At 45.0% G+C, this 15,237-nt stretch overlaps 2 protein-coding genes across 21 annotated transcripts in view; one reads left to right on the top strand and one right to left on the bottom strand.

The window, feature by feature from the left end:
* LOC147024368 (proline-rich protein 5-like) overlaps positions 1-13,585 on the bottom strand; it is a 57,486-nt gene extending 43,901 nt beyond the window's left edge. For 3 of the 7 annotated variants that reach the window (XM_085884206.1, XM_085884202.1, XM_085884205.1), the window contains exon 1: positions 11,689-11,953. In XM_085884206.1, coding sequence (XP_085740332.1) covers positions 11,689-11,765 — 77 coding nt within the window. In that variant the 5' untranslated portion in view covers positions 11,766-11,953. Of the gene's footprint in view, positions 1-10,560; positions 10,580-11,469; positions 11,954-13,340 lie in introns of those variants that run through there. The other 4 variants (XM_085884199.1, XM_085884200.1, XM_085884204.1 and 1 more) reach the window with 3 other exon arrangements.
* The window catches only part of METTL25 (methyltransferase like 25), a 115,405-nt gene that overhangs the window by 4,981 nt on the left and 95,187 nt on the right, over positions 1-15,237 (top strand). For 13 of the 14 annotated variants that reach the window (XR_015058983.1, XR_015058990.1, XR_015058985.1 and 10 more), the window contains exons 1-2: positions 11,787-12,060; positions 12,189-12,335. The exons of the other annotated variant lie outside the window; for it this stretch is intronic. Coding sequence is in view for 8 of the 13 variants with exons in the window: in XM_085884191.1 (XP_085740317.1) it covers positions 11,787-12,060; positions 12,189-12,335 (421 nt within the window). In the remaining 5 variants the exon portion in view is untranslated. Of the gene's footprint in view, positions 1-11,786; positions 12,061-12,188; positions 12,336-15,237 lie in introns of those variants that run through there. 14 annotated transcript variants of the gene reach the window in all.

Raw genomic sequence — 15,237 nt, 5'->3', positions numbered from 1 at the left:
TGCATGAAGTCCTTTGGCTGGGCGAAAGACTGAATACTAGACAACACCACTTATGCCTTGTGTCCATAGTAGCTTCGAGCCGTGTGGGACAGGCTTGATTGGGTCACCATTGACCCTAATTTGCAGCTCAAACTCTGCTTAGGCTGAGTTCGAGTTCAGATCAAGCTATAAACTGTAATCCCGGTGTTTCACAGGCAAGGTGATTCATCAATGTGTGTGCAGTCCATCGGATGGACATTGAACGGGCAGGGGAGTGTTTTAGGTTAAAAAAACAAAAAGTTCCAAAAATTTTGAAAATAAAAACATTGGTCATATATATGACATACAATTATTTCTGTCTGCGAGCATTCGTTGGAGGATGTTAAATATCCCATGGTGTATTTCGCGAAGAGTGGGCAAGCTATCGTCGGCACCATGGCCAAATTCGAAATTCTTGCTCGAACCAGCAGAGGGCACTCCCACATCCTCAGCCAATGATGCCACCCCACAGCATTATGCTAAATACAAACGAAGAAGAATTCCTCGTTCTTTGTCATCCACTGTATCCAGGAATTATACCATAAAGGTAAATAAGCATCAAGAAGACATAACGGACACATCTGTCTGAGTAATATCCGACCTCATGCATGTATCTGTGCAGTATGTGTGCAGACATGGCGTACACACATAGCAAACAAGGTATTCACAATTGCCCAAGAAACGCAAAAGTTATTCAATTGTTCATGGCATAGTTTGGGTTAGTATAATTGATGGGATGTAGATAAAGCACAGGCATGATGGGTCCAATGGCCTCGGTACCTAAAGGAAATTTTGAAATGAGTCAAATGTACAGCTGTATACACACTGAACACAGAAACAATGTGATGATGTCGCCTCGGGCTCAGAGATGCCAAACAAGGATGCAACCTGGGTCAGGGATTTCAAGAGGAGGCCTGTTGCCAACGGCTCAAACATGCTAACAGAGACAAGGCACTATTGACCTGGGAGCCAGAAGGTATGGAAAACAGGATGCTTCAGGAAATGAGGCATAATCAGCAATGAAGAATGTCATCGTTGGTTATTTCTGGAAGTGTGCACCGGATCGAAGAGGTCGCTGCAACAAGGATGAGAGAATATGGAAATGTGCAATTGTGACAGAGGAAGGAGTGAGTTTGGCCCACCTCGCTGGATTGACATTGGCTGCAATTCCAGTGATCACATGTTAGAGAGACTGCAGCGGTGTGGCACATAGTGGTACTTTGTGGGGGGCTTTGTATTCTGCCGATGCTTGTAATATGTTTTTTGTTGTTGGTGTTGTGGACAAAGTCAAGGCTCGTGGAAGAGCTGCAACACTGAATGGATTAGGATACAACAGAACAAAAAGGAACAGTAGAGAGAGAGGGGGGGGGAAACATGAACATCTGATTTAAAGGACAAAATAGATGGACACTTGGACAAATAAGGGGTGTGGGGAGGAGGCATGGGATGGACAAGAAGGATACAGAAAAAAAAGATTGTGGTTTTCAGATGAGGGAAAATCTGATATGGAGGTGAACAGCTGTCTTGAAGACCTGAAAGGAGGGATGAGATTGAAATTGAAGAGATTGTGGAAGTTGATTGCACAGGTGGGGGAAAAGAGGAATGAATGAGTGGAGGTGAGCAGTGATTCTGGATTTTGGAAGTTTCACCAGAAGGGGGTTGATGGTAAATCATGTGTGCCCTGCAGAAACCTGGTGGGATGGGGGGGGGGCTGGGACAAAGTATGGAAAGAGCACAGGGTGCAAGACCAGAAAGGAGGTGGTAGAAGACAGTGACACCACTGACCTATCTGCGGTGGGAAAGTGATAAGCCAGTCGACTCAGCTTCATCGCAGGAGATTCCAATGATCTTAAAGGCCTTGGTTTCCATGGAACCAAGCTGAGCAAGGTGTGAGGCTGGGTTGCCAACCCAGAGAGGAAAGCAGTATTCCATTAGGAGTTCAGGTGTGCCAAGAAAGGAATTTGCATGACGGAGAATGCCGAGTCGGCGGCTGGCTTTGGAGGCCAAGTTTGAAATGTGGTTTGCTCAAGAAAGATCATGGCTGATCATGAGACCCAGGAGTTGGAGTAATTGAACTTTGTGAAGATGACTGTTAAGGAAGTAGCGAGGAGGGTTCGGGTTCACCAGATGCTCCTTTCAGAAAGAGAAAGTGATAGTGTGAGGTTTGTCAGAATTGAAAGAAATATTCCAAATGTTTCATTAGCTTATGATTTTTGTCAAGGTCTGAATGGAGGGAGGAGGCTGCAGCCTGCTTATGTGAAGGATGAGGGATGTCATGGCAGAGGATGGAGTCATCAGCAAATAGATAAAGAGGATTTTTCAATTTTTCTTAAAAGAAAGTACTGATTTGGGGGGTTACTGCACTGTGTGGTAGCTTATTCTCATGGAGCACAAGCAAATATACAGGGGCATAACTTGAAGGTTTGTGCTAGAACCAAGCTACACTCACAAGATATATACAACCAATGACCTGGAAGGTCTGTGCTGGAACTAAGCTACACTCACAGGATATATACAGCCAATTACCTGGAAGGTCTGTGCTGGAACCAAGCTACACTCACAGGATATATACAACCAATGACCTGGAAGGTCTGTGCTGGAACCAAGCTACACTCACAGGATATATACAACCAATGACCTGGAAGGTCTGTGCTGGAACCAAGCTACACTCACAGGATATATACAACCAATGACCTGGAAGGTCTGTGCTGGAACCAAGCTACACTCACAGGATATATACAACCAATGACCTGGAAGGTCTGTGCTGGAACCAAGCTACACTCACAGGATATATACAACCAATGACCTGGAAGGTCTGTGCTGGAACCAAGCTACACTCACAGGATATATACAGCCAATTACCTGGAAGGTCTGTGCTGGAACCAAGCTACACTCACAGGATATATACAACCAATTACCTGGAAGGTCTGTGCTGGAACCAAGCTACACTCACAGGATATATACAGCCAATTACCTGGAAGGTCTGTGCTGGAACCAAGCTACACTCATAGGATATATACAACCAATTACCTGGAAGGTCTGTGCTGGAACCAAGCTACACTCACAGGATATATACAACCAATGACCTGGAAGGTCTGTGCTGGAACCAAGCTACACTCACAGGATATATACAGCCAATTACCTGGAAGGTCTGTGCTGGAACCAAGCTACACTCACAGGATATATACAACCAATGACCTGGAAGGTCTGTGCTGGAACCAAGCTACACTCACAGGATATATACAGCCAATTACCTGGAAGGTATGTGCTGGAACCAAGCTACACTCACAGGATATATACAACCAATTACCTGGAAGGTCTGTGCTGGAACCAAGCTACACTCACAGGATATATACAACCAATGACCTGGAAGGTCTGTGCTGGAACCAAGCTACACTCACAGGATATATACAACCAATTACCTGGAAGGTCTGTGCTGGAACCAAGCTACACTCACAGGATATATACAGCCAATTACCTGGAAGGTCTGTGCTGGAACCAAGCTACACTCACAGGATATATACAACCAATGACCTGGAAGGTCTGTGCTGGAACCAAGCTACACTCACAGGATATATACAGCCAATTACCTGGAAGGTCTGTGCTGGAACCAAGCTACACTCACAGGATATATACAGCCCGATTGACTGATGGGAAGGTAAAAGCAAACCACCTAATGTAATCTTTGCTGTGGGGCTGCTTTCGCACCACTGGCCTGCCTTCAGTCAGAGAGGTGGAGACACAGAGATGAAAAGACAAACAAATCACCACTTCACATAGTTTGAACCAAAGATTCACAGCATCATGAGCTCCTTACTGTATGTGGTCAGTCAGATGTGACCACCAAACAGTGCAGCCCCTAATGCTTTTGCATTATTAGCTTATCTGTAAATTCCAGATAAGGTATCATCATCATGCACCGTCCGTCCGTCCGTCTGTCAACAATTTCGACTTTTTCGGCCAAACTGCTGATGCAATCTGGCTGAAATTTGGCAGCAACGTTCCGCTCCTGACTGGTAATGGGGATTGCAAAGCTCATTCCAGTCACATGACTTTAAGTTAAAGGTAAAAATGGCAGACAGTAAATTTCTTCAAAAATCTTATTCAGATACACCAGTCAGAATGCTAGCAAACTTGGGTTACAACATTAGGACAGAGTCATGATGTTAAATTGCGGAGGTCAAACCGATCATGTGACCGGAATTGGGTCAAAATGGCGGACTTAGTCATTTTTTTGGAAAATCGTGTAAATTCCTTCAAATATCTTCTTCTCGAAGCCCACTAGTCAGAATGCTACAACATTTGGGTTACAACATTAGGCCAGGATCCAGAAAATTTGTCGGTCCATGAGTCCTATTTTTCAGAACATTTGCCTTTTTTCACCATTGGTTTCTTCATTATGTTATGTTTTCACCCCTGTTGGGTCGCCGAAATAGGTGACCCTTATTGTCAGTAATTCTGTCTGTTTGTTTGGATGTTTGTTCGTTTGTCATCAGCATAATTGGTCGGAAACGTGGGCGGATTTTGACCAAACTCGGGTGGTAGGTACATCTTTTGACCTAGTGCTTTGGAAATTGTGATGGTTGCTTGGGACGCTTTGGTTCCCGAGCAACAACCGAAAAACCTTCAAAATCGGTCCAGTTAACACGAAATCAATTCCGAAAGCCATTATCCCACATAGGGTTATGAAATTTGGCAGGAATGATCTACAGGTGATGCTCCATCAAATATATTCCGGTTTTTGTGATATATGGAATACTTTACCCGCAGCACCCCCTACAATTATGGTATGTGCGAAAATTAGTGAAAATTGAAGGCCCCCTAGCGAACGGGTGAATGCATCGATACAAATGAAACTTTGCAGGTTCATGGTACTCAATGAATACTACAACTTTGCCTCAGGACATATTGACCGATTTCGCTTAGGTCAGGGGTCAAAGGTCAATTAGTGCAAAAATCGATACGATGCGAGAGCTGGAGGTGCCTTCGCGCCAAATGCAAATCCTCCTAGGGTTATGGTCAGATGGTCATGAAAATTCAAACTAATCGTCTGGAATACATTGTGCACAAACCATCGAGCTGGATTTTCGATTTAAATCTTTGTTCACTCACAGCACCCCCTCAAACTTTGGGATTTCCGATTTCAAACCGCATTTTCGGTACTTTTCATTCAAATGGATACCAAGTAGTTATCAGTAGATGGAACTGGATGAGATTTGATATGCATAATGTTAAGGTGATTCCCTATCCGCTATACGACATCCATTTTGCTCTATATCTTATAGTTTCCATGCTCGGCGACCCATCGCTGCCTGCCGGCTTGTTTGTCTGTTTGTCTGTTTGTGTACAGGATATCTCAAAAACTTTTAGATGGAATCAGATAAAATTTGGTGGGCATGGTGGGTGTGTGATAAGAACGAACTGATTAGATTTTGGTGAAGACCCGAATCCGGATCTGACTACTAGAATATTTTCAGTGATTCTTCACCATTGAGACATTGGGCCAAAAACTATATATAGCACGATATCTCAAAAGGTTGTGGACGAATTCAGACGAAACTTGGGAGACATGTTGGGTGTGTGGCAAGGACAAATTGATTCGATTTTGATGAAGATCTGAATCCGGATCCGGATACGAGAATTATCTAATTTTTAAAGTGATTCTTCACCGTTGAGAGATGGGGTCAAAAACGATATATAGCATGATATTTCAAAAATGTATTGGGCCCGATATGTTCTCGTGGATCAGGCATTACGTGGCAGAGGTATACACTCTACCAAGCACCCTTCTAGTTTTTCATGTGGAACGGAGCAATGCTTTAGCAAGATAATAAATCAATTGTTTTCGTGAACTTCAATCCGCACGGTTCACAGATTCCTCTGAGGTGCACTCCACCCATGCAATTATCTTGACAAGTTATTACATTATGGGATTACGTTTTTCCCCTCAATCTGAAAGCTTGTTGCACATAACCAACAATGTCTACAATTCAAAAGGGCATCGGCAGTGTACAGAACTCCATGGTGCAACACTCTACCGATGAAGGATATGCACTACCAAGGTAAAAAGACTTACACTTTCCTTGGAAGGCAAACCCACAAAATTATCATCGCTTCAGAACGCTGTTACCAAAATATGTTTTATTCTTGCAAATCCATGTGACCCAGTGGTGGACTGGCCATTGTTCACCACATGAGCCAAACAAAAGCCCCCTGTACGGACCTCAGTCAAAATGACAAAAGCAATTATGTTGACTTTTACATTATCCTTATCCATGTTTAGCTGTCATCGATTGTCAGGTCATTGATCAACTGAGTCAGGAAATATCTTTCCGGTTCAATGAGAAAAACTGTGCACTCCACAACAAAGTCTGGTATCTGAATCAAAAAAACTACAGTAGTGTTGTCCAGGGTGACGCCAAAAAGGCTCCGATAAAATTTTCAACAACCTTCACTCTCTGATTTTTCATGAGGTCTGAACTGACTTAATGGAGAGTGTATCTGCACAAATTTCTTGAATCTGTGATATTCACATGTCATGTCGTGGACACCAGAATAAAAATAATTTTCTGTTGAAAACTATCAGTGGAAAAATTCGTTCTTCCAGACAAGGTGCCTGTTCTGCGCACATTTTGCAACAAGGAAAGTGTGAAATTCAAGGGTTTGTTCAAACGTTTAGACAGCATGGCACAGTCTTGAAAATGAATCCACCAAACAGACGAGGCCAGTCTGGCTGACCAAAATCAAGAAGGTCACCGAAGAATATTGCTGCCGTTGCTGACTCAGGCACCTGCAGTCCCAAGAAATCTCTTCGGCACCGTTGTCAAGAACTCAGCATCAGCAAGGAAAGCTCGAAGAGAATCCTGATGAAGGACTTAGCATCGAGACCTTACCACATTCCGTCAAACACAAGTTGACAGAGAGCAATATGGTGAGTGAAATGGTACCCATTTGGAGCATATCATCAAACATCGACATCGTCAGTAATTTTAATGTAAAATTGTCAAATTTCTACGGAGACAACTGAAATTTTCAGTGATATCTTGTCTATGAGTGAGTAATATGATCTGCAAATTTTGTTCAGCTTGATTGGATCATATTAATGTTATTAAACCTTTCCTGGGGCCAACTTTCTTGGCTCACCCTGTATATGTGACTGCATTTTCAATGTCATTTCTTGCTGAACTCTCTGAGGTGGACGAGATGGAGTTGAAAGAAGGACTCAGCCATTTTGTGCATGTGCACCGACGCTCAATCACTTAACTCACTCATATCTGCACCAGAGCCTGACAGCACCGGTGACAGTGATGACAATGATGAAGAGGAGCAGCAGTTTGTCAATCCACCGTTCTGCAAGAGCAACCGTTCGAACCGTCTCGGGTGCATTCCGCAACTGATGATTGGTTACAGGTATTATTGCAACAGCTACAACACTCTTTGTAGGTGATTCAAAAGCGTGTTCAACCTCCCGTGGACTGTTGTTTCATGCCAGAGAACATTCTCAAAACTGCGGTTGGTCAAGAGTCGACTGAGATCTCTACTCCGTCAAGACCATCTGGAAGACCTCATAACTTGCTCAGTGGAAACAGATTTTGTGAAGGAAGTTTATTATGAAGCAGTTTACAAGAAACTTGCTGACAAGTCTTCAGAAATGGAAAAAAAAATGCTGATGTTTTTATTTCAGTTTTCCTGAGTCAGCTTTGAAAAGTAATTAAATTAATCTGTTTTCTGTTTTCTTACTTCAGTTGTCCTCAAAGGTATACGTTTAGGTGAGAATTGGAACGGTCATCGGTGAAGGCCAACGCAGGTGAGATGGGATGGTGGGTCTCGATTCCCAGTGAAATGGCACGGCCCCAAAATAGGGCCCAGTCCAAGTCTGGTTTGACCATTGAATATTTTGGATGCTGCACGGTCTGCGGTCCTAAGATCTGTCTCATCAATCCTTGTGATTAGGATTTTCATTCTGCACTTGTACACAATTATACGAAAGATAATCTCAGCTCCAACAACGACGAAACTCAACCGGAACTCGGTAGAGCGCATACCTCTGCCAGGCTGAATAGTTTACATTTTATATCCCACTGATAGGCCAGATCTGAATCTGCTGATCTGAACCGAAATCGAATCGGCTTGTTCTTGTCATCTCACCAACTCATCCACATAGTTTTGTCATAACTCGTCCACAACTTTTTGAAATACTCTTGTGCTCGTTGGTCCACTGGACCAAATTTTCACTGGCTTTCACAGCCTTGGAGCATACCTGTCTGCCATAGTGCTTGAGCATTAATTTGCTTTTCACCAAAACGAATGTGCTTGGGCCAGAGCATGGATTATATGTTTGTTTATTATTATTGCCAAATGATACTACTATTATAATTGTTGTTAATATTATTAGTATTAATTAATATATGCTTTGTTAAAATGGTATCATCTTTTGGTTATTTATTTTGTAATATCAGAACGTTATGCGGCAGAAAGACCTATTGAGCTGCTCTCTACACCTTGACATGGCGTGCGTTTAAAACATGGGAATTCTTCCAGGTTCGTTGTGGTTAGTTAGCCTAATCAAGTCAGGAGATCATGACAATCATTTTGGTGCATCACACTCCACATCAGAAAGCTCCAATAGAACTCCACAGAAAAAAAAATGACACACACACACACACACACACACACACACACACACACACACACACACACACACACACACACACACACACACACTAATCAATTAAAACATTCTCTGATCCGGATCTTCACCAAAACTGAATCAATTCGTCCTTGCCACACACCCAATCCGTCTGCCAAGTTTCGGCCGAATCCGTGCACAACTTTTTGAGATATCCTGCTCATGAAGAGACAGACAAACAGGGGTGAATACATAACCTCTGTCCACCATCACTGGCGCAGCTAATTCTGACTTTTCGTTTGTCTGTCTGTCTCGTTTGTTGGGTGGTCGCTCGACTACCCTTATTCTCAGGTTTTCCGTCTGTCTGTATGTATGTAATGGACAGCTCTGGAGGCCAGAGAAGTCAACCGATTTTGATGAAACTTGACTGGTAGGTTCAAACCAGGATCTAGTTGTATGCTTTTGAGCACCGTTGCTATGGACACCACCGTTGCTGAGCAACGGGACTTTGAAATTTTTGGAAAATCCTAAAAAAAAATAATAATCAAAAATCAAAAATCGGCTTCTGTGCTTTTATGCGCACTATAATCAACCTCTTTGTCAAAAAATTTCAGCCCGATCCGTCAAAAACTGTACGACTAGTATGCAATTATATAGCGACCACCATGTCGCCTACCGGCTTGTTTGTTTGTATGTTTGTCTGTAAGTGCGATAACTCGCGAACGCTTCCAGCTATCTGCGTCAAACTTTATGAAAGGATTCCGAAGAACAAAAGTGAGGCTGTCAATGTTTTTATATTTTGAGGTCAAAGGTCAAGGTGACAGTGACGTTATTTGCACAAAACAGATACGACCAAAAGTGTTTGTGCTTTGTGACGTCAAACTTGACACAAATGAATTGGAAAACATCACCTACAAATTCTGTTGGGGCCGGGAGGGGGGGGGGGGACAGATGACACATTTCCAAAATGACGGCAATCCGTTGGGAACGACGTTCCCCTTGTTAAAGTATTGGGGTCAGGGACAAAAAGACGATAACTGGGAAATGCTTCAAGATGCAGGTATCAAATTGCAACCATGCTCAAAGGTGTTTTTTTGTTGTTGTCATACCTGTTAGGCTACCACCTAACGCCTTCTTGGTTGTTTATCATGCTGCAACTCCTACAGTTCTGGGCCGATTACATCCAGACTTGCTACATAGTATCAGCATGACCCCAATTAATGTATAGGGGTGTTTTTATCTTTGTTGGTGGTCTTGGGATTGGGGAGATGGAGGTGGACACAAATTATCTCTGGTAATATGTACCATGTACACTAATCTCTACATATATGTACTTATTGGAGAGGAGGGGAAGCTAATTTTTTAAAGCCATTTGTCCGCCATATTTTCTCTCCCAAAAGGAATGAAGGGGACTGTTCGTGAAAAACAAAGTTGAAAGTCAATTACCAATGAAATGTGATGCTTCTTCTTTGATCACGACCGTCACGGTTTTTACAACCGTAAGCAGCACACGATGGTACGTCATAATTACTCTCACAATGCTTTTTTCAACCCGGGAATGGAGTAAAATCAAGTGCGAAGGCGGAATTTTCATGGGAAATATATACATTGAAGTGTTCACGCAAACGGTGCTTTATGTATGCCTGGTGTTGGCTTAATGGTTAGGGTGCTGGGTTTGGGATCTGAGGATCCTGAGTTCAAATCCCATAACCGTTGAATTAATACCAGGTGGGGTTGATTCTGCCCGTCATCCTTCTGCGGTCGGCAAAATGAGTGCCAGCTTGCTGGTATCCTGTGTCGGAGTGGCGACCCGTCCAGGATTGTGCCCAACTAGCCCAGGAGACTGCTGAGGTAGCACCAACGCTCTGCACAGAGTATGGTCCCAACGGATGGATGCATGAATGGTGCTTCACCTGTTATGGGTGAAGGAATATGGCGGATGGAGCGTTTCCGGCGGCTTCAGGACCGCCCGACCAATGAACAGGAGGCACCTCATCCAGTTGGTGTGGAGATCAGTGATCGTGTAGCGCCGCTCCAGGTGCCACACGGTATTACAAGTCCCCACCGTTAACAGTGCAGTGAGGTGTTTTGAATAATTACAAGCTGTCGATGTGGTTTTGCTTCATGTACGTAAACCGAGCTAATTTTATTTTTTATTTTTCAGGAGCGATTGAGGTAACTCGCCGTTGTCCATACACCGCCCAAACAAAGCTATGCGTCAGAAGAATGTATCACACGCTTGGAACAAGATCGCCCATCGGGCCAGTGCTCTTAGTAACAAATAAACACCAATCGAACGTCAGGCCTGGCCAGCGGGTTCGTGAAAGACGACCCATCACCTTTCCTCAGCCAATGCCAGAATCCTGGAATAAATGGGCCGTTTAAAAAAAAAAAAACAAGGAGTAGGAATATCAATGTATCTCTTGGTCGTTGCCATGGCAGCAGTACGAAACTGGGAATAAATAAATAAATAAAAATTAACATGGGTTTTTGTGGGGCCGAGCAGAGTCGGCGTGCGGCAATCACTCGATCGCACGGAAAGAAAGGACATGATTATCATGAAGAAGAAGAAGAAGAAGAAGAAGAAGAAGAAGAAGAAGAAGAAGAAGAAGAAGAAGAAGAAGAAGAAGAAGAAGAAGAAGAAGAAGAGGAGGAAGAGGAATATGACGAAGAAGAAGAAGAAAAAAAAAATGGAAGAGAGGAGGACGATGAAGAAGAGGAAGAAGATCAGGAGAGATACACACTGGATGAAGAAGAACGACCGTAAGACGGAGCACACCGGAGAGCTTGATAAAGAAACATCTCCACCGGAAGCATATTACCTGCTGCCCATTTGAGAGTGTATATTGAGCCGGGACGTGGACCGAGCGGCCGGCGGGTCCGGCGGCGCAATCAGGACGGTCAATAGTCAAACGGAGAGGGAAGGTCAGAGTTCCGCAGCCGGCACGTATGGGCGATGGTCGCCGATTAACGATCGCCATTACACTCAGGGAGGTAAAACAGGGAAGCAAGCAAGGAAGGAAGGAAGGAAGTAGTAGTACCGCAAACCACGTGCGATCCAGCGGCTCCGCACCGTCCGGGCCAGCTTGGCTGCGCTCGGGCGGCCACGCGTCGCCATCGGCGAGCCGTCAGCTGTGCGATGCGGGCCGCGGCCGGCTGCACGGACCCCCTGCGGGACACTCGGCGGGCCACCGCGAGGGTGAACGCCCTCGTACAGAGGTTTCGACACCTGGCCGCGACGCACACGGCCGAGTTTTACACGAGTAATGTTTGGGCCGAACACGTGGGCCTCGAGCCAGGCCCGGTGCTGTGCCGAGCGCGGGAGCAGGCACGCTTGATGATCGAAGATGATGATGATGACGACGAATGTTCTTCAGATGACGATGAGTTCACGAGAAAGGACGATTGCCCGGGTATGCCTGAAGCCGTGAATGACAATACGCAACGCAGAGGGAGGAGGGGGGTGGGAGGTGTATGTTCGGGTGCGAGTCTCGACCGGCTTTGCTGATGACTGTGCTCATGTCGCCCCTCGGTGTGTCAGGCCAGGAGCCAGAAAAGCTTCGCCAGCTGCTCGACTTGCGATCCTTTTTCCGCGGCGTGTCCACAGCTCGAACCTACTTGCGTAACGTCACCGTGAGCCGAAGCTCGGTGCTGCACCATCTGGAGGCGCAGCAACCGCATCGCGCTGGTACATCACTTCGTGTTACAGCGACACCAGTTGTCATTATGACGATTAACAATCGACCTTGATTCAATCGACGTCTTGCCGTTGCTATGGCAACGTGATTGTGCTAAGAATGTCTTGCACGCCGTCTGCGCAGCCACGGCAAAGGGCTCGCTTGCGAGACATGACGAGCGCTCACAGATTGGTTCTGGGTGTGCACCTATCGAACGTGCCAAGACCAGTGCTGTGGTCTTTACTCGCAGTTTAAATACCATGTAACTTGAGCCTGTTGTTGGTTTTACGAGGTTAAGATCTTAGGGTCCTGAGCTTGAGCCAGGGTCGTGCCTGTAACGCAACACCAGGTTTTGACAGCCATCATTCTTCTGAGGTCGGAAAACCAAGCGCCAGCCTACTTGTAAGAATGAGCCGTTCGAGTATCCTACATCAAAGTGGTGACCCTTCCAGCGTTGTGCCCCCTCGCTAAGACAAACCTGCCTTGGCAGCTCTATGTGGCTAAAGACATGAAAGGAATGCTTCTCCTCCTCATCATCATCATCATCATCATCATCATCATCATCATCATCCCAGCTCTAGACTTGCGTGTACGATTGTGAAATGGCACGTCCAGCATCTTGCACTACGTACACAGTACGTTGCGATCGCGTAAACCGACGACAACATGATGTTGAAACGTCTCGTTTTTACAGCAAGAGTTATTGAAGCCCATTCGTTTTTTTTTTACAAAGGAGGCACCATGTGAAGCAATCCATGCAAATCGTCAGGTTTGATCATTAGGAGTGCGTTCAACACCGTAAGCGCATGATGTTTCAAGCATTAGCTCTTCATCGGAGCACAAGTGTAAACGTGCTTTTATCCACTTTTTTTTAGTTGATACAACTAACGTCCATTGCTTTTCTTCTGCCGACGTAGACATAGTCTGGCTTCAACCTTCTGAGGAAACCTCGAACTTCAGGATGCGATGATTAAAGTTGTTGACGGTGTAATGTATCTGCATGTATCATTGATTACCTTCGCGTGTACATTTGTGCTGAGCGTGTGTCCTTGTCTAGACGGCGTGCTCTTGTGGGCGTCGTCCAGGTTTGTTGCCGTGTTTCCTCCTCTTCCTCTTTTCCTGTTCGATTCCCCAGCTTTCTGCCCCGCTGCCCCACTGTCGGTACGATTTGTCCTCGGCCCCCTCGTTCTTCCATGAGCCTCGGTTTCGTAAGAAGAAAGAATCTTCCTTTCGAAAATTCCATTGCCGACGCTCTGTCGATGCAGCTTGTGTGTAACAGGACTTTGAATGTCCTTATCACTTTGATATCGGTGACTTTTGAGTTTTTTTTATGGCTACATATTAATGTGCAGGTGAACACCGATTTCAGCATTTGGGACTGTGGCTGCTCCAAAATCCAGACTTGCCAGACTTCAGTTGAATACATTAGTGCATTTCCGCAGCTTTAATTTTGAGATGGTTTGATATTGAGATTCTTGCATATCGGAAGAAATTTCAATCCATTGGGTAATTGTTGTGGAGACGTAGGCGATTGATGGCTCAGTTGCAAGTGTAGTCACGTGATCCATCCTTTCGTCGTCCACAAGGTGAACCGCAAGCTCCCCGTCACTTTTATATAAACCGATGTTCTTTCCAAGTGGCAGGAAACATTATTTGTTTTCCAGCATATCTGTCGTGCAATGCGCATTGGAGTGTCCCCCACGACGAAAAGATATCGTGCACAATTGCTCAAAGTCAGCAACACACGCGTCCATGTTTGAGGCAAAATGCACACATTGTGGTGCCCAACATCAGATCTGATCACGTGACTTTATGATGACAGTTCCAACATTCCTGAGTGTAAAGCATACAATTGGAATGTGGAGTGTCATCACTGACCAATTGATGCGCTTAAGAGCATCTGCTCTGAGTCTGGGAAGTCCATGGTTCAAACCCTGGCTGAGTCGTACCAAAGGCTTTTTAAAAATGGAACGTGCCGGGAAGGCAATGGCAAACCATCCAGGATAAGCCTTTCTCAGGAAGCTCTTCACTGGGAGGGGAGAGCATGACGTGAGGATGAGGAGGGGGCAAACAGGATGACTAATCGGTCCGTCAGTGAAGCGACGGGTAGCTCTGCTGGTGTGCTATAAATTCCACTTGCAAATCATGATGTGACAATTGTGCATGACTTTTTCTATTTATTTATTTATTTATTTATTTATTTTAAACAACTGTGCTCTTTAAACTTGACATGCAACAACTTGCAACGTCCGTTGCATGTACTGTCGTACATGGCTTTAAGCGTACCCAGGGAATCGTCCTTGAAAGATTTACAACCTCAGCATTTATTAGACTTTTTTGAGTGCTGTTATGAGCTGAGGTGTGGGCATGGGAGGGAACGGTGTCGGTGCTATCAATTGCGATGTTGCTTATTGATTCTGTAGGTGCATTGCAAGTACAGTATCCCTCGTCTCTAAACCGTCGAGCCTGGGTTCAAATCTGGACCTCGTTATAAACTGTCATCCCGGTGATTCACAGGCAGCGTGGTTCATCCCTGTGTGTGCCGTCCCTCAAATGCACGCCAAACGGGCGTCCCGTCTCACGACATTACTTGGTAGACGTGAAAGATCCCTTGGTGTCCTTTTTGTGAAGAGTAGGTGAGCTATCACCAGCACCATGGACGAATTGCAAATTCCTGCCATTACCTTTTTCGAACGTCAGGCCTGGCCAGCGGGTTCATGAAAGACTGGCCTAAAACTTCCAACCTACCACACAAGAATGTGGCACTAATTTTAGCTGTTAAAGAAGTGTGCGTGCGTGCGTGCGTGCGTGTGTGCGTGTGTGCGTGTTTTAAAAAGTTAGTACCTTTGAATTTCCAGAGCAATAAGCAATGAGGTCGTTAAGAAAGGAATGTATCCATGTTTGCGAATCTTC

Source organism: Eptatretus burgeri, chromosome 6, assembly GCF_056783735.1.
Source record: "Eptatretus burgeri isolate ZD-2024b chromosome 6, Ebu_testis_v1, whole genome shotgun sequence".
Lineage (NCBI taxonomy): Eukaryota > Metazoa > Chordata > Myxini > Myxiniformes > Myxinidae > Eptatretus > Eptatretus burgeri.
The sequence above is the reverse complement of the archived record's forward strand: the minus strand, read 5'-3'. Positions and strand labels throughout refer to the sequence as shown.